Source organism: Corylus avellana, chromosome ca3 (assembly GCF_901000735.1).
Source record: "Corylus avellana chromosome ca3, CavTom2PMs-1.0".
NCBI lineage: Eukaryota > Viridiplantae > Streptophyta > Magnoliopsida > Fagales > Betulaceae > Corylus > Corylus avellana.
The window spans coordinates 28298067-28321485 of record NC_081543.1 but is presented as its reverse complement, the minus strand read 5'-3'; the positions used below and the strand labels follow the sequence as shown (position 1 = coordinate 28321485).

At 34.4% G+C, this 23419-nt stretch overlaps 3 protein-coding genes, 1 long non-coding RNA gene and 1 other non-coding gene across 5 annotated transcripts; 1 reads left to right on the top strand and 4 right to left on the bottom strand.

The window, feature by feature from the left end:
* Positions 1-692: 692 nt before the first annotated feature.
* On the bottom strand, positions 693-5071 carry LOC132174748 (RHOMBOID-like protein 2). The gene is made up of 5 exons (XM_059586408.1): positions 4609-5071; positions 2996-3159; positions 2453-2616; positions 1748-1998; positions 693-1030 (listed from the first exon to the last, which is right to left on the bottom strand). The coding sequence occupies exons 1-5, from the start codon at positions 4884-4886 to the stop codon at positions 919-921; spliced, it is 969 nt and encodes a 322-aa protein (XP_059442391.1). The 5' UTR covers positions 4887-5071; the 3' UTR covers positions 693-918.
* An 8839-nt stretch (positions 5072-13910) lies between these two features.
* Positions 13911-15727, bottom strand: LOC132175253 (large ribosomal subunit protein eL24-like). The gene is made up of 5 exons (XM_059587127.1): positions 15619-15727; positions 14968-15043; positions 14762-14863; positions 14482-14630; positions 13911-14341 (listed from the first exon to the last, which is right to left on the bottom strand). The coding sequence occupies exons 1-5, from the start codon at positions 15627-15629 to the stop codon at positions 14185-14187; spliced, it is 495 nt and encodes a 164-aa protein (XP_059443110.1). The 5' UTR covers positions 15630-15727; the 3' UTR covers positions 13911-14184.
* A 1039-nt stretch (positions 15728-16766) lies between these two features.
* LOC132175093 (uncharacterized) lies at positions 16767-17454 on the top strand. The gene is made up of 2 exons (XR_009439389.1): positions 16767-17305; positions 17340-17454. It is a non-coding gene; the product is annotated as an uncharacterized LOC132175093 (long non-coding RNA).
* Positions 17304-21941, bottom strand: LOC132175092 (replication factor C subunit 2). Its single transcript, XM_059586911.1, has 7 exons — positions 21653-21941; positions 20151-20257; positions 19955-20056; positions 19580-19775; positions 17846-17974; positions 17568-17762; positions 17304-17470 (listed from the first exon to the last, which is right to left on the bottom strand). Exons 1-7 carry the CDS (start codon positions 21815-21817, stop codon positions 17360-17362), a joined length of 1005 nt encoding a protein of 334 aa, XP_059442894.1. The 5' UTR covers positions 21818-21941; the 3' UTR covers positions 17304-17359.
* On the bottom strand, positions 18624-18767 carry LOC132176815 (small nucleolar RNA snoR135). The gene has a single exon (XR_009439676.1). It is a non-coding gene; the product is annotated as a small nucleolar RNA snoR135 (small nucleolar RNA).
* Positions 21942-23419: the final 1478 nt, after the last annotated feature.

The window sequence follows — 23419 nt, the reverse complement described above, 5'->3', positions numbered from 1 at the left end:
CAGGTTGTAGCAAAAGTTATAGTATCCCAAATATTTTTCTTGAAAAAGAACTAAAAAATTTAACTGTAACTTGAACTTGTTCCAAACTTTTAAGTAAATAAAACATAATTTTCTTTAAAAACTTCACAGGAACAGGTCATATAAATTCCCATTTCACATTCAAGATGAGTACCAAGTCATGAGATAAGGGCACAAGCGCTTTTGACGCTTTTGACACTAATGAGTCGATGACAATGATTAATGCTAAAAGGAAGACCCATGTCTTTTTTGTATTTTCTTAAAATTGATGTAATTTTTAAACCCACCATTGAATTTGTGATAATTATATTGAATTTTAATTTAATGATAACCTTAAAAGCCACATTAATTTTGAAATTACACAAAAAGGACATATATTTCCCTCTAACATTATTCAATGGCAATGTTAGGAGGATAAGGGAAGTAAATCGTAGGGTAGGTGGGATCTTTTGTCCCACAGGAATAGACCAAAGGTTCCAGACTTTTCAAAAAGACTTTTCAAAAACAGGATATTCCTATCTTACACCCCTTTGTTTACAACTAGTATATCTTATCTGAAATATTTTTGGAAAGAATATTGAGTAAAAACAAGCTTTTTAAGATTGTAGACAATGGAATAAAGAATTGAGAGAGAGAGAGAGAGAGAGAGAGAGAGAGAGCCAACCAACAGGACATAAAAACAAATAAAAAAATACATTGTCTATAAAAACTCGATAGTTTGTGTACAATGGAAAGACTTTCGGTATAAAACTGTACCCTAATATTACTGTCTTTATGTCCACAGTGAACTACGAAAATATATGCATGTACATGAGCAAAAGCACCCCAGTGAAAAAAAACAAATAAAAAATAATAGTTGGAAGAAAAAGTATATAAATTAAGAGGGGCAGCAAACTTTGATCAGTTGGAACAGTGCCATTTCGAGGTAGGCACACAGCTAAGATAATGGCACCAGCTGCAGTGTTTGTTTCCATTCTCTCCTTTGAACAGCATCACCAATCCCACAGCAAATCTGCAATTGTCAACAGTATAGTGGGAATTAGTTTTCTCATAGAAGGGCATCTATATGTTCTTCACCATGAAACTCCCAATTCAATACAATACATAACTAGATTTGCTCCCTTTAAGACAAGTAAATAGGCATGTGGCTAAGGATTTTGAAGAGACCTAGGGGCATTCTGTAGAAATTAGTATACTCTGTTGTGTTCTAATAATATTTGAGGAGTATATTTTTTTTTTTTCAGGACATTTAATGTGAATTTCAGCTATAATAATTCTTAGGAGCCCAAGAATCAATGTGCAATGGATTTGGCTTAGGTGATGTAAAATAAAAATAAAAAACTATAGAACCTAAGTTGTAATTTTTTTAACGGTTCAGATTTAATTCAAAGTTTTTTAGAGCCTGTTTGAGATTGCATTAGAAAGCTTCAAAAGTACTTTTAGTACTTAAAAAGTTGTGTCAAACAAAAGCAGGTTTGTTTGGTAAAAAATTTCAAAAGTATTTTTGACTTTTTTACTCTAAAAATTGTTAAAATACACTTTTGACAAAAGCTTAATTTTTGCCAAACAATGTTTTTTGACTTAAAAATTTTACTTTTAAACATAATTCCAAACATACTCTAAATTTGGATCGTTAAAAAAATTATAATATACATACTGTAAAAAAACTAAAGCACTTGCACCAAACGCGTCCAAATGCTGAATTAGAACTTAGGGGCGATAAGCTTACCCAGCAATCACCAACACCACGGAAACCACCCAGAGAACATATTGGTAAGACTTGTACTTAGAACGGGGACGGGTATCAGCTGGAAGATATTGGCTTTCCACCCATCCAAACTGGGGTCTAAGTAGCAAAACAAAGCCAAGGAGAAGACCTGTCAAGAATCCTCCGATGTGGGCGAAGTTATCAACATGAGGAAGAATTCCAACTGCCAAGTTAATGGCAATGATGACTATAAGGGTGAATAGAGCAGCAGCCTACAATGGTAAAAGAAGAGGCAAAGTTAATGCTAAGAAATCTCACCAAAATTTGAAAAATATGCAGAACACACAACACACACAGAGACAACCCATTGAAAAGAGTAGAGCCTTCCTCCTACAATCAACTTCATAATTTTTTCAGTTTACATTTTTTGCCCAATAATATTTTTCGTTCGGCAGTTGGTGACTAGGTCTCTTTGTCTCAGTATCAAGAATAAGGAAGATCCCTATGATAGCTACTGTTAGAATATTAATTAAACAATTAAATTTATCATTTTTTATCACCTTAAGCTTTTGGGATAAATCATGATTTAACCGTTACAATAATTAAACATCCTCATCTTTGTACTTGCATATGTTAGACATGAGGCAATCGATCGTAATGCAAGATAAACATATAATAAAAACAACAACATCGGCAACAACGACCAAGAATTAGTAGCAAACCAACCTTATTGGTATAAATGCTCCAATTAGTTATAAGCTCTGATAACATTGCTCCAAGAAGGCCAAACAAAGCGCCAGAGGCACCAACAGAGATATTGTTTTGAATAAAGAGGGAAGATAATATGCTTCCACCAAATCCTGACACTAGATAGAGTATACCAATTCGCACTGCAACATAATAACCCAAAATATATGTTAGAATGCATTAAATTACAACAAGTTGGTCAAAAGAATAAACTCCATGAATAAGAACATAAGGGGCCAACTATCTCATACCGAAAATGAAGATCTAAATTGAATGTATTCATCTCTTGACATCTCATAAATGACCCAACACATAATATGTGAATAATTTTAGTTCTAGCAGCAAACAAAATGGACAGATTTTAATTTTATACACGAAACAGACCTACAAAATTTCCAACTCTAACTCATCTTGAAAAAAACCCCATTTTAATAAACCTAATCATGAATGTCTATATTAAACTCTTTTTCCTGATTATGCTTGTTGATGTAGGCACACGTTTAAATTCAAGACATGACATACCAAAACCAAATTGCTGTTCCAGGCGGATCCCAATAAAGATCAAGCTCAACATGTTTGCAAGCAGGTGAATAACACCAGCATGCAACCAGATACAACTAACAAGTCTCCATCCTTGATGCCCGTGCACTACCTTGTACCACTCCAGAGCTCCTAATTTTTCCAATCTGCAAAGTTGGAGTAGAACAAAAGTTAAGAGATTACCATAACCATACTTCTCGATGTTATCACCTAAGTGAGAGAGACACAGAGAGAGGAATGAAATGAATTGCACTTCGACAAGCCATTCAAATCCAGCCTACACTGGCATACTACAGAAACATGAGTTAGTATGACCACACTTAGTTTTAAGTATAAATAATGTAACTAAGATTTACTTGGGGCCTGTTTGGGATTGCGTTTGTGGACTTCAAAAGTGCGTTTAACACCCTAAAAGCTTGTTTGAAAAAAAAAAAAAAAAAACACTCGTTTGGTAAAAAAAAATTCAAAGTGCTATTGAAGGTCAAAAAGCTTAAAAATTGCAAAAACGCACTTTTGACAAAAACTTAAAAATAAAGCTTTTGCCCAAAAGCCTTTTTTTACTTAAAAGCTCTATTTCTCAAACGCAATGTCAAACAAACCCTTAGAATAAGTCTTTCCCATACGATGTCTTGCTAGTTAATCAAAATAATTTTATTTTTTTCTCAAAAGTATCTAGCTGAAACTGTTTCCCACCTTTCTTAGCACAAATCAAAGCACACTGTGACTAATTATTACTAGGATTCACTAATGTATTATGACGTTTAATCAGAATAAATGATGGGATTCACCATAACATAAAACTAAAAAGAATAGCAGATTAAATTAATCGCGTGAACATATAAAACAAACCATTAAAATCCGTAGACAAAACAAGAAAGAGAACAAATATCCCCAGCTAATGACTCATGGAATTCACAATAATCTTTTATTTTTAGATGGGATGTCACATCCATAGGGTGTCTTAAACCTGCTAAAGTAACTTAATAACGTTGACCCACCAACTACTATGAATTTTGACAAACTCAAATTTCTTCCCAAATGACTTAGATAATACGGAAGCGCCAATTAAATGCACACCATATGATTTAATTAATATAGAGTATGAATTGGTATTCAGAAACCCGTTCACTAAAACCAGATCAAAATAAGAGAGAGCAGACGTTGAGAATTGGTAATCGGTTCTATAAGGAATTATTCCAGTCCACATGAACATCTCACAACTGAATCATAAGCAAACCACAGAATTTATAATAACATAAGCCTAAACTCAAGAACAAGAGCTCCAATCAAAGAATAACATAGGCCTAACCAAAATCTAAAATTTTCAAGTCCATCAAGCAACCCATTGAAATTTCATAACCTCAAAACTAGCAAATAAAACAGTAAAATCACAGAAACCCACAAGCCAAAATCCTAACCAATAACAAAAAAAACGCAAAATTTCACAAGCCCAAAATCCCAAAACCCGTATAAAACACGCCAACCAACCTATCAAATACAACCCGCATAATAAAAAGATCAAAAGAACCAATCTTGCGCATCAAAACAAAAGCAAAAGAACCAAACTAGAGAATTGGGTACGGCAGAAAACTCACGTAGAAGAAGAGGGGCCGAAGAGAGGGTTCTCATGGAGAGGCTCGAACGAGAGCCTGCCAAGAAACTTGGCTACGCAAGCCCCATCCAAACCCAGGTTGTTTTTTGGGCAGTTGTTGATGTACATGGCCACTACGAAGACAGCAACATTGGCAACCACAAACATCGGAATCAACCACGAAGTCCACTCGCGATCCGCGCTATCAACATAGTAATTGCCGGAGGGGCCGTTGGCCCTTCTGCCCTTTTCGCCTCCTCTCTCCAGATCAGTGCTAGCCATTTTCTCTCTCTCTCCCTCTCTCTCTCTCTGCAACTCTTTCTTTCGATGTGGGATGTTATGCAATACGGGAATCGAAGGTTTCAGAATGTTTGTATATATTCTGGAGAGAACAAGTATTAATAATAAGTAATAACGATAAATAAAGGAAGAAAGAAATGGGAACAGACTCAACAGAGAGATTGAGATGAGAAGTAGCTTGGAAGGAAGTGAGACGCGGTGTTAGGAATCAGAAGGAAGCTAAAGAGGAGTTCGAGTTTATAAAGGGTCTTTTTGCAGATTTAACCGTTGTTTTAGCATTTCTCTCTCTCTGCGTTGCTTTCTTGGTTAGGCGGTGGCATTTGGGTTTGATAGAATTACCTGGGGTTTCAAAGATTGGAATTGCATCACTCGGTGCAATTACAAGTATAGCCCTGACCGTAAGAATAAGATATTTTATTAAAAAAAACAACTTCTAAAATGCTTTTAGACCTAATCCCCAACCAATAGTAGCCCAGGTCAACTCTTGTGTTGGAGCTAATGTCTATGGGTTTCACTGTTACAGCTCAATTTTATTGTATTAATTACTTATATTTGTGTTTCTAACAGGTAGTTCAATTAGTTGGGAATCACACCTCATGAAACAGGTGTCATTAGTTCGAATCTCCCTTCTCCTCTTATGTGGACATGTCAAAAAAAAAAAAATACTCATATTTGTAATATATTTTTAATATAAGATTCAAACCTTTCTACACTCACACAAATATACACAACAATATCTCCATCATCACATTGAGTAACGAAATTTTTTTTATTAATTTTATGGGTCATCTCCTTATAAGCCGTCTCATTATGAGAATTTACTCGCATCATACACTTTTACCTTTATCTTAAAGACTCTCATCTATATTCGTACTAGAAATCTTTGTCCGTTACTCTAAATGAATGATTATGCGTTTTAGGTATCCAAAGGGCAACATTCTCCACCTCCAAATACTATGTGATAAAATATGTGACATAATGATTTGAGTTGTGGTAAAAAAGTGAATTAACATTCTATCTTTCTCGCCTTGCAAAGCATTAGAAGAACAACTTGTGTGCTTCTAAATATTAAATTATAACAATGACCCGTTCTCAAACAAACAAATCACTCAACAATCAATCACAACTTGCAATTTACAAAACGTTTAAAATTTCCAAAGAAAACGAATTATTCCAACAAAATTAAACAAATGAATATATATATATATATATATATATATATATATATATATATGTGTGTGTGTGTGTGTGAGGGAGGGTAATATGGTCATTTGGAGCAAATAATCCAATGGAGACAGGTGAGTTTTTTAAAAAATAGATAACACGTTTCGACATGTCTCGAATTGGTGGGAGATGTGGGGAACGTGAGAAGCCGTGACACCGATTTTACGCGCATTCGTGTGGAGAGCAACCGTCACAGCACAACCCACCTGGTCCCACCATGCTGTCGAGCGGTGTGAGCTGGCACTTTTAGTTGTTGGTGTTGAGCCAGTTGGGGTTGAGCCAGTTGCTTAGAAGCAACACTCTGTTCGTTTGCCATGTGGTTTGTGATTCCTCTTGCAAAAGTCATGTCACCCACCAATAAAAAATAGATTTTGATATGGACAAAGTTTTTTTTTAAATTGGGTTGAAATTTTTTTTCTAATTTAATTTATAAAAATGACATATATCTTTTTTTTTAATAACATTTGAGATACACATATTTTTTTAATAAAATTTATTTTAACTTTGTCCTTACAATTAAAAAAACATATGTATTTCACATGTTCAAGGGACACATGTCATTTTTATAAATTAAGTTGAAGAAAATTCTTTTAATCCAGTTTGAAGGAAAACTTTGTCCATTAAGTTTGAAGAAATTCTTTCAATCCAGTTTAAAAGAAAACTTTATCCTTTTGACACAGACATGGACCACAATTGCTAATGTAACGTCTACGTTGTGGGAGATTCTAAAAGTTATAGTAAATGTGAGATAACATTTTATGCGAGATGTTCTTATATTTATTGTTTGAATTATTAACTATCGGAATTAATGATCGATGATATACCAAAGCTAAATAACATTGATCTTTAAGACCACAAAAATATTTTTAAACAATAAACATCAAAAGATTCGGCAAAATGATACCCGTTTCGAAACTTGAAACCCAAAACCAACAATATTTAAACAAATCCATACTAAACAACATGGCATAAAAGTAGGTTCTGATACCACTAATGTAAGAATTTGGAAGAATATATAACATGTAAACATCAAATAAAAATACTAACATCTTGCCATTGTTGCTTAAGTACTTGAATTAAGTAATCCAGAAATCCAGACTTGAGCGTTTGTTGAATTTGCAACATTAAACCCTCAATTTGCAATTATAGAACCAATCTTATAACCCTCACAATATGTTGGAGAGTGATAGATAAGAGTTTTTAGCCTATATGTTTCTCACATTCATCGTTGTGATTGATGGAGAATCACAGGTATATTTATAAGCCAAGACCCTTATTCAATTAACTTTACGTTGCTTCCTTCCATCAAGAAGACAACTTTTAGTGAAAGAGTGATGATAGAGAGAACACGGGCATGCATCACGCCCGTGTTTTTTAATATTTGTTTTAATTATAATATTAAAATAATAAAAAAATATTAAAAAACACTAGCATGCATCATGCCCGTGTTCTCTCTATCATCACTCTTTAGTGAAATGACATAATCTTTTACCTTTAGTAGTTACATGTATATTAATTACCCAAGAGTTTTAGTTTAATAAAAACTCTATTAATATTATATGCTATATACATATAATATATGTGACATGTGTGACACCTTAGAAGATTTATTATAACAGAGATAAGTTCAAAAAAAATAATAATAAATAAATAAATAAAGAAGAAGAAATTAGCCCTTATTTCTCTCTAAGGAGAGCATTCGTCATTCCCCATTGCAAAAAATGCTGGTCTTGGAAGAGCTTGGATCCGTTCAACAATTCTTTTATGTTTTCTTTGTTTCACATTGGTTAGCCATTTCTTACTTTCATCTAAAATAGATAAGTAAAACACAAAAAAAAAATCTTCTGCATTGGATTATGCATCTCAAATATACTATTTTTTTCTCCACATCTCTCTTTTCCCAAAAGTTGAAAAGTAAGATTTTTAGGAAAAATACAATCTTAAAAAATAAATAAATAATATTTAAATAATATAGATTAAAAAAAAAAAAGATAATTGAATGTATGGTATTTTTTAAAATTCATTAGTTAAACTAGATAAAGTGAGTTTTGATTAATTATTTTGTATAAAAATATGCATAAACCAATGTAAATGCTCTAACTTATCTCCATGTTACTTCCGTAACATTTGACAGGTGTTTGAGTAGCCCTAAAGTTATTCGAAAGCTAGAGCTTTTTTGAGCCCCTCTCGATGCTTGCCGGATTGTAAGGGATAAACAATTTCAAAAAAAAAAATTAAATTGCTGAAAATTCCTGTACAGGAAGAGCCTGGATCGATTCGAACAGTTCTTTTAATTCTTTTAGCAGAAGTCTTTCAATGTTTATGACAATGTCAACATTATTCCAATTGAATATTTGAAATGATTTTAGGTATTCAAGTTTGATCAAACGACTTTGTTATTGGATGGACCATCGTGCATTTGTACATGCAAGCACAAGAGCCAGTTGGGGGACTCTAAAAGCAGGTCAGCAACCACTAGTTGACAGTCAGCGGCGAAACTAGCAAAGTTTGGCGGTTAAAACTTAAAAAATATAAAATTTGGGAGGGGTAAAAATTTAATTTTAAGGAGTTATTGGAGTATTTAAAAAAAAATGGAGAAAAAATTGTTGCTTGGACGGGGCTGTTGATATCATGATATATATGCATGGTGGCCAGACAAATTTTAGGGTTATATTTATTAACAACTTTGTTTTCTATTCTTAAGTCAAAAATATTAATGAATAATCCAAAGTATAAGACATTTTTAATATATATATATATATATATATATATATATTTTATGTGTTTGAGTTTTGGGACATGGAAAATTATTTTTATTTTATTTTTTTACTTTTGCCTGTTCTTCTGTTTGTTTGTTTTTTTGTTTTTTTTTTTTTTTTTACATGTTCATACAAGAGGGGGAAGAAAATTTGAAATAGTGATTTCCGCTTCATGAGGCGTGGTCTCCAGCCGATTGAACTACCCTTTGGGGACATGTTCTTCTGTTTGTTGTGTGTGCTAAAAGTTCTAAGCCGCCACCTATTTCTTAATTATAAAATTACCCTTTTATATATGCAAAGTGCTAGGGAGCTAAATAAATTGATCAAGAAAAATTTTTAAATTGACGTGGCAAAACGAAATTGGCATACAAGAGAGAGAAAATTAAATTAAAAACGTCACTTTAAAATTTATTTATTTTACTCTCTAACACTTCTCCTTATATATCAATTTGCCCTAAAATCGTTTTTAGTCACTTTGGATACGTTGACTGTCGAAAAGGTAAACTACAAACTGCCATTTGAACTGTCACGTACCCTTTTCCCGCCCCATGTCCTATCCACACCACAAATGACAAAGAAAAGCCTCCAACCCAGTCAACTCAGATCCAGTCCTAACCAAAACCCTCATAAACCCGGAGTCAACGTGTCATAATGATAGATCAAAAAACGTACATATAGGGTCATCAACAAATATCTAAACACTCCCTTCTCTCTCCTGAAGCCTCCATTTTCGGCCAAGCTTGAGGAGGAGGGAAAACCTACTGGTTGCCCTCCTCCTCCCCACTCTTTTTGCAACATCCAACAGCTCTATGACCAAGGAAAACCTCCTGGTCATATCCTTCTGAGTTTCTCTCTTCTTGAGAGAACTCCTTTGCTTCTAGAATTTTTTCTAGATCTTTCTATCGTCTTTTACGATTTACCCCTGACCCTTAAAAAACTGCAGCAGCAATGGATCGCCTCCCCCCGCTTTCGCCATGCCATGGAACGTCTTCTTTATCGCTCCACCGGCCGGATCTGTGTAGGTTTTAAGAGTGGCTTTTTCATAGTCCGATCTACTTCTTTCCATCAGCCCCAACCAGACACGCGCCTATCCTCCACCTTCACCGGCATTCCAGCTCTCTGGCGTACTCCTCTGCGGCTCCTTTCGACCTCTACGCGCCGGAGCGTGGTCCACACGCTCCTGCGTGTAGATCTAACGCGTCAGCGCGTGGGTCCCACACGCCGTGCAGTGGTCGCCGAATCCTCCCTCTGTTGCAGCTGTTGTGTTTTGAGTTTTTTTTCTGTTACTTTGTGTAACTTTCTATAATTTTCTTTGGATTTGTTGCTTAGTTTTTATCCCGATCTGTTTGGTCTTCAGACTCTTTGTCTGTGAAGTGGATCTTTTTTCCTTTTATTTTTGGTTTCCTTTTGGAAATTCTTTTTTCATAGTTACTTCTCATCTAAATTTCCATGGCTTTTTAGGAAGCCTGTTTAGATGTTTGATAGGGGTTTTCGAACTCCCGATGGTAGTATCCATCACCAGTATGCGCCGCGGCAAGGGTTTTCTCGGGCTGCATTCGCATCTTTCTTTTCCGTTTCTGATCTCATTCCTGTTTTTTGAGATCTGGCCGGTTGGGATTTTAGCTAGCTTGTTTGTGTTTTATCTTCTGTTTTCTCTGTATTCCTCTTTGTTTGAATGAATGTTGGTTGTTAAAAAAAAAAAAAAAAAAAAAAAAAAAAACTTTTTGATGTATTATTATTGGATGGTCGGTAATGGCAAGTTTTCAAATATGGATTAGACTTTAGAGTCATCTTTTTGTTTGTGTAGGACAGTTTGATTAGTACTGGACTTGTGGGCTTTGCTTGCCGGGGTGTTTGAGAAAATCTAGCCCTGTTTGTTAAACAACATGATACTATTCATGCATGTTGAATAAATTTTTTTTTTTAAAAAAAAAAAGTGGTATTAAAAAATGAAAAAAAAAATAGTGATTTTTTTATTTATTTTAATAGTAGTAAAAAGTAAATGATATGATATAAAAAGTGATTTTTTTTATAAAAAAAGAAAAAGAAAAAAGAGGTGAATAATATTTAGGGGAGTGTTTGTGTTTCTTTGGAATTCGATTATACGATGTTATTTGATTTGGGTTTTGACGAGGGAGGGCAGAGGATACTTGTTTGAGAAAACCTTTTATTATGACCATCCTGATAACACCTCTTTTACAGCCTCCAATCAATAACCGACACATAAGCAAAAACACAAAAAGTGCACAAAAATAAGTTGGACTAAAATACACTTGATTTTAGGGTGATAAAATTCCTAAAGGGTTAACCTTCCACCTCTAGGTTTTAGTTTTGAATCAAAAAAAAGAGTTTTGAGCATTAGAAACGAGTTTTAAGATATTAGAAATGGGTTTTTGGGCATTAGAAACGGATTTTAAGGCATTAAAAAAGGGTTTTGAGGCGGGTCACGGCCGGTGGGGTTTGAGGCGTTCACCACCGGCTAGACCCATGGGCCTAGGTCTTGCCGGCTACAGGTTTTTTTTATCTGATTTGATGTGATTGTTCTCGCTTTTATTTTTTGCATTTTTCTTAAATTGATGATGTGTCACATAGTAATTAGAAGTTGCAAAATGGGTGTTATCTAGGAGTGGGCAGATTAACCGGTTACCAATTACTGGCCGTGTACCGGTTTCGACCAAACCGATATTAACCGTAACCGATATACTGATATCCTTATTAGTTAAATTTTTTATACCGCTATGCTTATCGGTTCGGTTCGGTCTGGTTAAAAATTTCATATCGGTTAACCGTTTAAACGATATAAACTGTTGAGTAGAGATGTCAAAACAATGTAGTTTTGGGATTATATATATACCTATGCAACCTTATCTTAATTTGGGATAGGGTAGGTTTGACTTTTTTTTTTAGTGATGGCATTGGATGGGATTTCTTTGCCTTTGGTGAAAGCATTTTTCATTAACTACTAGTTTTATTAGTCTAATTAGCATTCATTATGTTAATTAGTTAATTTGCTTTGGAAAAAAGTATTTTATAATATATATAAAAAAAAAAAAAAAAAAAAGGTTGTAGTGGATTAATATAAAAAAACTTCAATTTTTAACCCAAAAAACAAATAATTGGGTCCCAACAAAAAGAATTTGGACCATAAAACAACTCATTTTTAATAAGTTATTTTAGCCTAACAAAAAGTATTTGGGATCTCAAAAGTAAAAAAAAAAACTCATTTTTGGCACAACAAAATAAATCAATATAAAGCCCACGGTTATATCGGTTAACCGGTTTAACCGAACCGTTTAACCGTGTACCATTATAACAGATAATTTTGGTTAAAATTCTTATTGGTCCTGTTAATAAACCGTTTAACCGAAAATTTCGGTTAATAATCGATAAGAGCCAAAATTGGACCGTTTTGACCGATACCCAGACCCTAGTGTTATCAGGATGGACCTGATAGTAGGAGCTCTTTACTTCTTTACAAAAAAAGAAAGAGGCAAAAATATAAATTTATTTCCTGAAAAATGGTGCGATCTTTTTAACTTTTTATCCAAGTTTCTAAATCTAACTTTTAACTGCTCAAGTTTAGCATTTTTCATTTCACTCATTTTATCCAAAATCATCTAAAATTACTTGCGTAGCATTAATGGATTCATGGCAAGCAACAATTGTCCCGTTAACGTTGGTTAAAAATAATTTTATTTTGTTAAAAAACATAAAATATGAAAACAGGGGTGACGGACTACCCTTACAAGGAGGACGGCCACCACAATAAAGGGGACAACTCGCTTGACCAACCCAAACAAAGGGGTGACCGCATTTGTTGAGTCAACCCCTCTTTTATCAAAATTTAATTTTTTTAATAAAATCAAAAATGATTTTTTAATTGATGTAAACGAATTGCTTGCATGCCATTAACATGTAAGCAATTTTAAACAAAAATAGTAAAATGAAAAATACAAAAAACTTAAAGAGTTAAAAGTAAGTTCTAGCAAGTGAAATTGAAATTGTACAATTACTCGTGAAATAAATTTATATTTTCCTTTATAGAATGCCAAAGAAGAGAATGGTAACGAGAATTATTTGATTGATGAGCCTGTGCAGGCGGAATTGGTTAAAAAGCACAAAAATTGATGAATATAATGAATGTGAAGGACTTGATCTATTGGAGCACCATATTGGGAGCTAGGTCGACTTGAAAACTTTCTAATTAAGAGTTGAATTTCAAATGAAACGGAGAATAGAGGGATGCCACAAAGAGATATCATGTGAAGGGAAAATGCTTGGGCTATTAAAGGTTTTGCCATAATTCTCTTACAAACTCATATGGTAGACTTGGTAGTTCACATATACTCCATGTGGTACAATATAAGTAAAAAATAAGTAGTAACATTTGACCAATAAATTTAATTATTTACTAGCTAAGGTGAAAAAATACCAAGTAAACTAACACGTCAATTTGTAAGAAGCTTGTAGTAAAAACTATAATGTATCTAGCAACACTTTTCCAAGAGATGCATGACACCAAAATAGAACCAAATACATTTACCTTATTTGTCATTCTCCTATACAATTTTTAAAGCCATTAGATATGTGAAACCCACACCGTCCTAAAAATCTAATGGTTAAAAAATAGTAGTTTAAAAAAACAAAGATAAGAGAGTCGTTTAGAATCTCTCTTTTACCAATTATTTGATTCTAATTTCCCCTTAGATTGGCTTTCAAGTGATATTAGCAGTTTGATATGCTAAACAAACATGCTTGTATAACAATAAAAAATAAAAAGCTATTTAGTAAACTTCTGTACAAATGTCATACAATTAGACCATATGACTATAAAAATCAACCTTTAAATCAACACTTGTTAAAAAAAAACAAATGCTGATCGAAAGACTAATTTTTATTACCAGGTCATCCAATTTTTATGATAATTGTACAAGCCTATGCTACGACTTCTGGGTGGGCTTCAAATGGCTTTAAAAAAATGGCCTATACTACATTTCGGATTCGGACTATCAATGAAGCTCGGTTCTGCTAAACTGGAACTTTCTGCTTCCAAATCAATAAGAATACAAGAATCATCCAGGCAAGCTCACGAAAAAGGGCTAAAATCTAAGTCAACTGATGCTATGTGAATGCTAGACTTATTAAGTGATACAAAATCTGCCCATCTTCCAATTAAATGTCATGGGAAAAATACCAAAAGAAGCTTTGCCTACATGGCAAACCAATCCATACATAAAATCCAGAAAGATAACACTTTTAATGGTTTCATGCTCAGAAGACAAAGATATGAAAGGAGATCAACGTTTTCCTCCAGCACCTCCAAGCTTGGGGCCCTTCGGTGCAGCACCCTTGGCAACATTACCCCTGGTTTGTGTCTTCTGTGTCTTGGACGTCACCTCTGCTTTCTTTGCCTTCTTTTCATCCTTGGTCTTCTTGATCCTCTCTTTAATCTCACTAAAAATTTGGATAAGTCATGGAAAATACAGGTAGAGAGATTAAAGACTAAACATCAAATAACTTGGCTAAGTGCCCAAATGAATGTACCCAACACCTCAAAATTGGCAAATCTTAAAAGTTGTGGGTTCAACCCATACCGAAGAGCAGCTTCACGCGCAGCATCTCTGACTTCTGGCTTCTCAGCCCGTTTCTTTTGTATGACTTCCAAGGTGGCACCAACAATAGACCTTGAATAAGGCTTCTTGGCGGCACGACGCCTCTTCTTCACTGCTTCAGCGGCAATGTCCTATGAAACAACAAGAAGCACCCAACTAAATCAATAACTGGCGCATCAAAAGCCTAGCACCACAAACACGGCAAACTTGAAAATCAATTGGTACCCAAAACGTTGACACAAATTTCTAACATTAAAATCACCTTCTTATGTTGTTTCCTGTACATGGCTGTCCATGTGAGCTTCGACGGCTTCAGGCGGTTATGGAAATACCTCTTGCATTTCGAATTGGCAAAGAGGAAAACCTATTCAACCAACCAAGTGAGCATGTTTTAGAATACAAATCCATATTATGATTGAAAACAAAGAGTTACAAAAACCGATGTAAAAACCCAGCAACATAACTTACCTGAGAATCCGACCGCACAAATCTGATACCCCTACCGGGGTATATCTTGGCACCGCTGAAGCGGCAAAGCTCAGTCCTAAATCACCAAAATCAAATACCGATTTTACACCTCTTTGAACTGAAACTAAATGCCTTTGATGCAATTCAAACTAAGTAACTCTCTCTCAAATTTACTATGAGGCAATCAGCATTGGACACCCAAATGAACACAAAGCACAATCACCCACACTAAATGCCTTTAAAAGCTTTCACACAAATCATGAGTTTATAAGGGTAACACCATAAAAGTAAAATTTTACAAGTTACTGTCCCCCACAAAATAAGTACGTATTTTAATTAAAATTAAGAACAAAAAAAAAAAAAAAAAAAACTGCAAGATTACTGGTACATTTGCGCAAATTATGAGTTTTTTCCCCAAAAATTCTTTGTTTTCGTAGTAAGAATTTTTTAACTGTTTGTTAAAAGTCCTAACCGGTTCAAAATTCTACGTAACTTACACTCATGAACTTTCAGAGTTTCATGTAGAGCTCCTTACAATATTTAAAGTTTCATTTTCATATCTAGCAGGTTCAAGGCACATTGAATCCATGAATAAATCCTACAAATAGAATCCTCAGAGACAATAAGAGAGAGAGAGAGATAGAGACGTACTTGAGAACCATGGCGGCCGAGAATGGTGCGCCGCTCCGCTTGTAAAACCCCTGTGAGTTGCAGAAACCCTAGCACCAAGCACAAATTTAAAGTGTTCTGAGAAATCAAAACGACACCGGTTTTTCGATTGAGCCATGTGTGTATGTTTTCTTTTTGGGCTTATGGGCTCTTTCTCGCTCATAAAAACTCGGCAGCCTGGACTAACAGCAAAGTTAGCTTAATGAGGTTGAATCTGATTTACTGTACAACACATAAATAAATAAATAAAAAGCATATATTATTTTGAAAAAACCTAAACAGCCTTGTCTTGTCTTTCTCTCATTCAATTTTTTTAAAATCAACAATTAAACATGTATGATTCACATGGATGAAGGTGTGATTCGATCTAATGGTTGATTTTCAAAAAGTTGGATGGGAGAAAGATAGACAAAGGACAAATAACAAACAATTCTCATAAATAAGATTTTTTTTTAAGTAGAGAAATTCGTAGGAAACACGTTTTTATTTTTATAAGAGTGTATTCATGCCAAAATTGTCCTATTTAGGAGTGCTTTTGAAAAAAAAAAAAAAAAAATCAACATGTTCAAACTGTAGGCAAAGATGTATGTTTTTAAAAATTGCATATTTGTTAACTATGTTTTGAATTTGTCATTTATTCAAACCGCACGTTTTGAAACCTCTAAACCAAACGGACACTAAATCTATAGTTTAGATATATGAAACAACATTTCTTTCTGTCTTTTTATAAGGAGATTTGAACCAAAGACATAAAAATCTTTATTTTTATGAAATGTGATTCTCAATCAATTGTGCTATCATTTGGGGTTTATGAGATTGCATAGAAAACGTTATAAAAAGTTACATACAAGTTACTAGTGGTGAAATGGTAGACACGCGACTGAATATGATTTAGATTTGAAGAATTAACAAAAATAGTAATAAGATTTTTGCTGAAGAGTCGTTGATAATCGGCTCTCATTTACTAAAAGCATGGAATCTTGGAGAAATGCACCGTAACATTGGGTTAAGCAATAATGATATCCCCCTGCATAGCGAAAACTAGCCGTTACCTCACCAGTAGTGGTAGATGTAAGGATTGATATATAAAATAACTTTTTATTTAATTGATAATCATACAAAGCGGAAGATATTTTAACCATTTGCATCAAGTTAATCCTCTTACTTTTCCATCATCTTTGGAAGACTTGTTTGATCATGCAACTAAAATAAATATGATATGTAATTTACTTAAAAGATCACAAGTGAGTTCACCAATGTATGCTTAGAGTTTCCTGTTATTGCATACCGTCTCTATGGTTTCCCTGTTTACCTATAAGTTTCCTTTCTTTCTTCAACTCTTCATTTTCCTAATATTTCAAAATTCAATGCCACAGGCAACCCTACAAAATCCATTGTTTCCCATCATTAAGCACCCAGATACACGACCCCATCCAAAAAAATCGTGTATAAAGTAATCCAGTCTATGGCTCATTCCAAGCCCGCCCTATGACCACTAGGCTCCACCTGACCGGCATCATTTTTTAATGTTCAACTACTTAATACTACCAAGCAATTCAGATTGGAGTTGGGACTTCCCTTATAATGGTAACATCTAACCAAGAGCCAATTATATCATGTTTACAAAAACAACTTTCACCATCAAGAGGGCAAACTGTAGCTGGTTCAGGTTGTAACAAGAGGGCAAACTGTAGCTGGTTCAGGTTGTAACTACTACTAATACCTATGCTGCTTTAGCTGTTTCACGAACCACAGAAAGCTTAGCCAAAAGACCACAGAGCTGAAGATATGAACCAACTCCATCACAGATTCTCATATGGGCAAATCCAGTTTCCTGAAACTCAAACAGGACAAGAATAAATATGGTGCCACAGATAAGGTAGTATCTGAGGAGATGACAGAAAGTATTGAGGCTGGCATGGCATCTGTACCTTCATGAACTCCAGTTTCAGATACTCAGCCATGTCATAATTTTTAATGATACGGAAGAGGGTCGTGATTATGTCGGTAGGAGAATAGCCCAAATCATAGAGCTGCTTGAGACCAGAACAAGCATCATCAAATTTCCCTTCCAGTACATGACGCACCATGTTCTTTACATGCAACGGATGAGGCTGATCACAGACCTGAAAACCAACAATAGACATTATAGCGTCCACAAACATATATATCGCAAAAATGAATTGCCGAGGTACTCCAATTCATAAACCTTGAAAACATTTTCTTGGTTGACAAAACGGAACCCGCTATATGTAGCTTGCAAGTTGTTCAATGCCTGCCTCATGTCACCATCAGCAGTGAAAATTATGGCTTCAAGACCTTCTGGAACGTAAGGAACCTTCATTGTTTACAAACACAGATCAGTTACATGGCAAAAGGATGTCTAGGTTTAACAAACAATAAGCTACTATAACTACCATATAATCTCATTTCTCATGTCCTGTTGTAAACCAAAGGAACAATTGGTTCAAAGCTTACGGATATTAACTAAAATGTTCTTTCTAAAGGATATACTATATAGAAATAGAAACAAATATTGTTCTACAGTGCTTAGTTTTTTATGTTCCCATCAAAATCAACCACATGAACTAGGTTTCATTCCAGTGCACAATTGACAGGCCATAATATACAAGCAATCTAGTAGTATAATCAGTTCATGATGATCAATCAAACATCTTACTGTAAAAAAGTAATTATTATGGAGCATGACAGGAAAAATTGTGTTGATGCAATCCTGAATACTGCTCCTATATCAAGATCTTAATCCAAGGAAGGCCACAAGGCTTTTCATAAAAAAGGCCATAAAACAAACTTTGCAGATTGTTTAATGTTGAAAATCTATGACCGACTCCTTGACATCTTTGTTTGTGTCTTAAAGTATAAACCAAAAGAACTAAGGGAATGAAACCCCGCTGTAGCTATATATCTATAAAGGTCATGCAGCTTGGAACAAGAGTTATGCATTCTGGAGGAAAGATAAAATTGTTTGAGCCGGGGAATATCAGTGCTGATTTCAACCATTGAGATGAAAGACAACTGCCCATCTACACCAAGTCAAATTTTCAGAGTAATCTTTCAGCAACAGAATGCAATGATTGTAGTATAACACTCACAGACAAAATCTCTGCTCAAGCCCCATTTACAGAGAGAGATAACCAACCACCTTTAAAATAGTGTCAATGTATAATATAACAGTAAAACTGAAGCTGTACTAGATCTAAATGATCAGGAGAATGGAATATCTTTTAGACCACACTTTAAGCAGATACTCTTAGCCATTAAATAATAAGCAATCAACATATGATTCAGCGGCTCAAAAGGTTAGTCTAAAGGAGTGAGACATACAAGCGCAAACTCAAACCTCGAAGACAGCCTATAAATGTGTTAACTGAGTTCCAACTTCACGGAATGCAGATCAGAAAAAAATTGGTATTTGGAGTCAATCTAAGAAGACTAATGTATTGACAAAAAGACCAGAAACTTACTTATTCAAAAAGTTTATTTTAGTTTATTTTATTTATTTTATTTTATTTCATTTCTGACTTGGCAAGGAGTGGTTAATAGAAACATGAACTTAAACATGCATATGCACATCGACATGCTGACAGGGAGGGACAGAGAGAAAGACAAATTATTTTGTAGAACACATGAACAAGATTTTATGTTGCCAACCACAGATGTTGTGTGGGAAAAAAATTGAGCTGAATAATTACGTCAACAAAATGATCATCAAAATATTTTACGAAATATTAATCAAATGAGTGATAAATGGTTTTTGACAATCTAGGTAAAGAGAACAATTCTATTCTCAAGCACCAAAAAATGTCAAGACCCCTGAATGGATGCTAAACTAATACCTGCAAGCATTTTGCACCGGTACAAAATGACAATAATGCTGACTATGCAGTACTTGTTCATTATTACTTAAGGAAACCAGCTGTACCTTTTCAGCTTCGACCACCACCATCAGACGACCAAGTATCTCTTGATCAGACAATCTTGAAAATCGAACAAGAGCACATCTACTTTGAATGGGCTCAATAATTTTAGAAGACGTATTGCAAGCAAGAGCAAAACGAGTGGAGTTTGAAAATATTTCCATTGTCCTCCTCAAAGCTTGCTGTGCTCCAGATGTCATGCTGAATTTTGAAAAGGTTATTGACAAATACATGAGCCAGATGGAAGAAAATATACCAAAGAGTGATCAATTTAATATCAGCAACAAACTGTAATAATATGGGGCAGTAGAATGTAAACAGGCAAAATTTCAATGATTCAAGAGTGTCACCATTTTCAAGAGACATTTATTAGAAACTACCTGTCAGCTTCATCTAAAATTACTATCTTGTGGCGCCCAGGGGGCAGTGTTACTTTCTTTTGAGCAAACATCTTAATCTTGTTCCTCACAACATCAATTCCCCTAAACAATAAAGCAATGATAAAATATTTCAGAAGCCAACCAAAGAGATTCGGAAAAAGACTGAATACCAAAAAGTCCATAAAATTTTACCCACCTGTCATCTGATGCATTTAGCTCCAAAACAGCCTCCTTATAATTAGGTCCCAGAAGCTCATGCGCAAGCGCCAGGATACTCGTGGTTTTACCAGTTCCAGGAGGACCCTGCAAAAGCAATGCACAGAGAATCAGCAGCAGCGTAGCTTGTTTAGTTACAAACATAATCAAAGAATATGCAAACTTCCCACTGAGACATGTAAAGATTCTGATCCATTTGCTTGCGATTAAATGCAACTCTAACCAAGACACATATCACATCCCTCAGCTGAGTCCAATACAACTATTTCGCTTCACTGAGCTAGTTTTTCAATTTCAAAAACAAAATAATATAGCATATTACACGTGTGCACACATATACACGTGCAAATATAAGAAAAGCCCCACACAGGCACTTGTGCGCACTCATGGTCACACACATATATATAAAAAAGCAAAGAACTCACACATCAGCACGCACACACACACACACACACATATATATAAGGAAAAAAGAACAAGATAGCACACTAGCACACATTCATGAACAAAGTGTTCCTCCAAACAACCATTTTATTAAACTGATATCTGTCCTTAAAGCATGTAATTCTCTAAAGAATTTTTCAAAATGCATGTGAGAATCACATGCTGTTAATCCTATTAACTGACATATCAACTATCGATTCCTAACGAAACCATCAAATACCACTAGAATCACCTTATTGAAGAGGGATTTTAGGGTAGAGGCTCTTTGGATGATCCTCTACCATTGAGGTTTCAAAAATTGCAAAATCAAGTCAAACAAAGGTAAATTATTCGACCACATTTCTTTATCTATGTAAAATTAGCATATGGGGTCATGATATCTATCTCTGTGAGACTCGACCTCTAGCTCCTTGGTTCACTTCACTCGTTTACAGGTCACTTCACTCAAGAAAAACTGGTGAAAGAAGAAAATTCCCCGACAACCTTTATTTTGTTAATCCTATTAAAAATGTAAATAAGAATCACAAGCTCTAAGTACATATGGCAGTTTATTAGACTGGGTTGGAGGAACGAATTTGGAGGAAAACTTTATCCCATATTCACATATACATGCATACATATATAAGGCCGAATATGAAGTCTTAAAACAAATCAGAATCCAAGTACAGTAACTAATCTCTTAGCAACACACGGACGATTATAGGGCCATGCCAAACCCTGGGGTGGCCCCAAAGGAGTTATTGCGAAAGTGAGGTTTCGAACTCTCAACCCACACTGTAGAAAGCACTTATCAAGACTCTGCTTGCCACTCTAACTCCAATGGGGTTAAGTACAATAACTATTGATCTCCTCAAATTGCATCCCTATGAATGCTCACAAACCATGAAAATGCTAAGCAAGCTTCATTTCCCAAACTTAAAAGGACATTGCGGTTTAATTGACAGATAAAACACAGCAAAAACAAACAAATTATCCATAGTTTTCATATGCACACTGTAACTTCTGCGACTCGGTGGGTGAGAGCTTAAGATAACTTACGGATAAGATGAGGTTGGGCACGTTGCCGTCGCGAGCTATGACTTGGAGCCTGGACACGGCGTCCTCGTTGCCTACGATATCGGCGACCTTGTTGGGCCGATACTTCTCCACCCACGGCATGTCGTAGCCATGGCTGGTGCTGCCGGACGAAGAAGAGGCAGCCATTGTTGCCGTGAGACCAAGGTTCGCTAAAAGCCTAAACGCTAAAGGTAGTCTAACAAATGGGTTGCTCTGAAAGAAACCCACCGAAAAAACCCTTTCCTCCAAACCCTTTTGATTTGGAGGGAAATTGCACAGAATAGGTGGCATGAAGAGGGGAATTTTCCTTTTTATTTTATATACATGGTATAATTTGATTATTGCCGGATTGAGATCCATCCAATTACTTAAAATTGGAGAATCTCATGTTATGTGACCCTTCATTTTAAATTAAATGATTTATAAAATACCAGTTATTTTTGTATAACCAAGACATTAAATTTTAATTTTAATCTGGCTTTTGTTTTAACGAAATTTAAATTATTTAATAAACTATTGGATTTAAAATGAAGGACCACGATTTCATAATATGAGAATCTGATATAGCTCGTGTAGAGTTTACAATTTTGATCAAAATATTCAATGAGTTAAAAGTTAGAGTGTTTAATTAAATGAGTCGGATTATCATTAATTTACATAGTCATATATTTATGTCTCGACGAGTTCACACAATATTTAGGGTTAATAACTTTTTATACTACCTCCAAATTTGACACAAAATTAGCTGGTTAGAGTTTAAGGATATGTTTAATTAAATTAGTCAGAGTATAAGTAATCTATATATAGGCTCATACTCGTGTATTGATACTACCTTGAACTCGACACACGAACACGAACACGAACACAAATTGTCATTCTTAACCCCATGTATTGAATTTTACTTGATAAAATTTGGGAAAAAATATACTTTACTTTTCAAAGTTTTACGCGATTTACAATTGGTTTCAGATGTTTAAAAATTGGCAATGTACCACAAAAAAGTATTAAAATTTTGCAATGGGACTGATTCGTCAATAATTTCTGTTTTGTCTTATGGAAATTATTGAAAATATCAATTGTCCCTGTATTTTTGAAAAAAAAAAAAAAAAAAAACCCTACATCTTGCTAATCAAAATAGCTAAAAGTTTGTTGAGCTAGTATAGTACACAACACATTTGATAAGCACTGTAGCTCAACAATCCATACCAAACTATGATAAAAAATAATAATAATAATAATATTATTATTATTATTATTATTCTCTCTTATGTGTGAATAGAGAAAGGAGATAAATACATAATATTTTAAATTAACAAGTGAAATTTGATGGCTAAAATGCTAAGTCATATGCAGATGTTTTGAAAAAGTAGATAATTAAAATACAAAAAATGTGATATTTAACTAAACATTTGCCCAATCAAATGTGAATGCTTTAGAATTATCGTTTTAGGCTTCAAAATCTATTGAGCCTTCAAATCTATTTTAAAATACATGTCTTGCATCTTACACCTTTTATTTCATAAAAAGGTGGGCGGCTAGGGTTTGTAGAGTAATGTTATAGACTAATTTTTTATCCTCCTGAAGTTGATGTGGCTTTCAAAATCACAATTGGATCAAAATTCAAGTATGATTCATCTAAAATTTAATAGTAATTTTAAAAGCACATCAACTTTAAAAGGATAAAAAGATGACCGCTAGCATTACTTAGAGTTTGTAACTTTAAGTGATATATGTAATGGCAAACACCGT

What these genes read in the sequence shown, in the direction of transcription:
- LOC132174748 (XM_059586408.1), bottom strand. Translation starts at nt 4,886, where the DNA reads ATGGCTAGCACTGATCTGGAGAGAGGAGGCGAAAAGGGCAGAAGGGCC. An exon ending in TTCGGCCCCTCTTCTTCTAC is followed by an intron (nt 3,160 to 4,608) that starts GTGAGTTTTCTG and finishes CCAACTTTGCAG; the next exon opens with ATTGGAAAAATTAGGAGCTC. An exon ending in GGAGCATTTATACCAATAAG is followed by an intron (nt 1,999 to 2,452) that starts GTTGGTTTGCTA and finishes TTACCATTGTAG; the next exon opens with GCTGCTGCTCTATTCACCCT.
- LOC132175253 (XM_059587127.1), bottom strand. An exon ending in TTGTGCGGTCGGATTCTCAG is followed by an intron (nt 14,864 to 14,967) that starts GTAAGTTATGTT and finishes TTGGTTGAATAG; the next exon opens with GTTTTCCTCTTTGCCAATTC. An exon ending in GCGCGTGAAGCTGCTCTTCG is followed by an intron (nt 14,342 to 14,481) that starts GTATGGGTTGAA and finishes CCAAATTTTTAG; the next exon opens with TGAGATTAAAGAGAGGATCA.
- LOC132175092 (XM_059586911.1), bottom strand. Translation starts at nt 21,817, where the DNA reads ATGGCTGCCTCTTCTTCGTCCGGCAGCACCAGCCATGGCTACGACATG. An exon ending in TGCCCAACCTCATCTTATCC is followed by an intron (nt 20,258 to 21,652) that starts GTAAGTTATCTT and finishes TTGCTTTTGCAG; the next exon opens with GGTCCTCCTGGAACTGGTAA. An exon ending in ATTTTAGATGAAGCTGACAG is followed by an intron (nt 19,776 to 19,954) that starts GTAGTTTCTAAT and finishes TTCAAAATTCAG; the next exon opens with CATGACATCTGGAGCACAGC.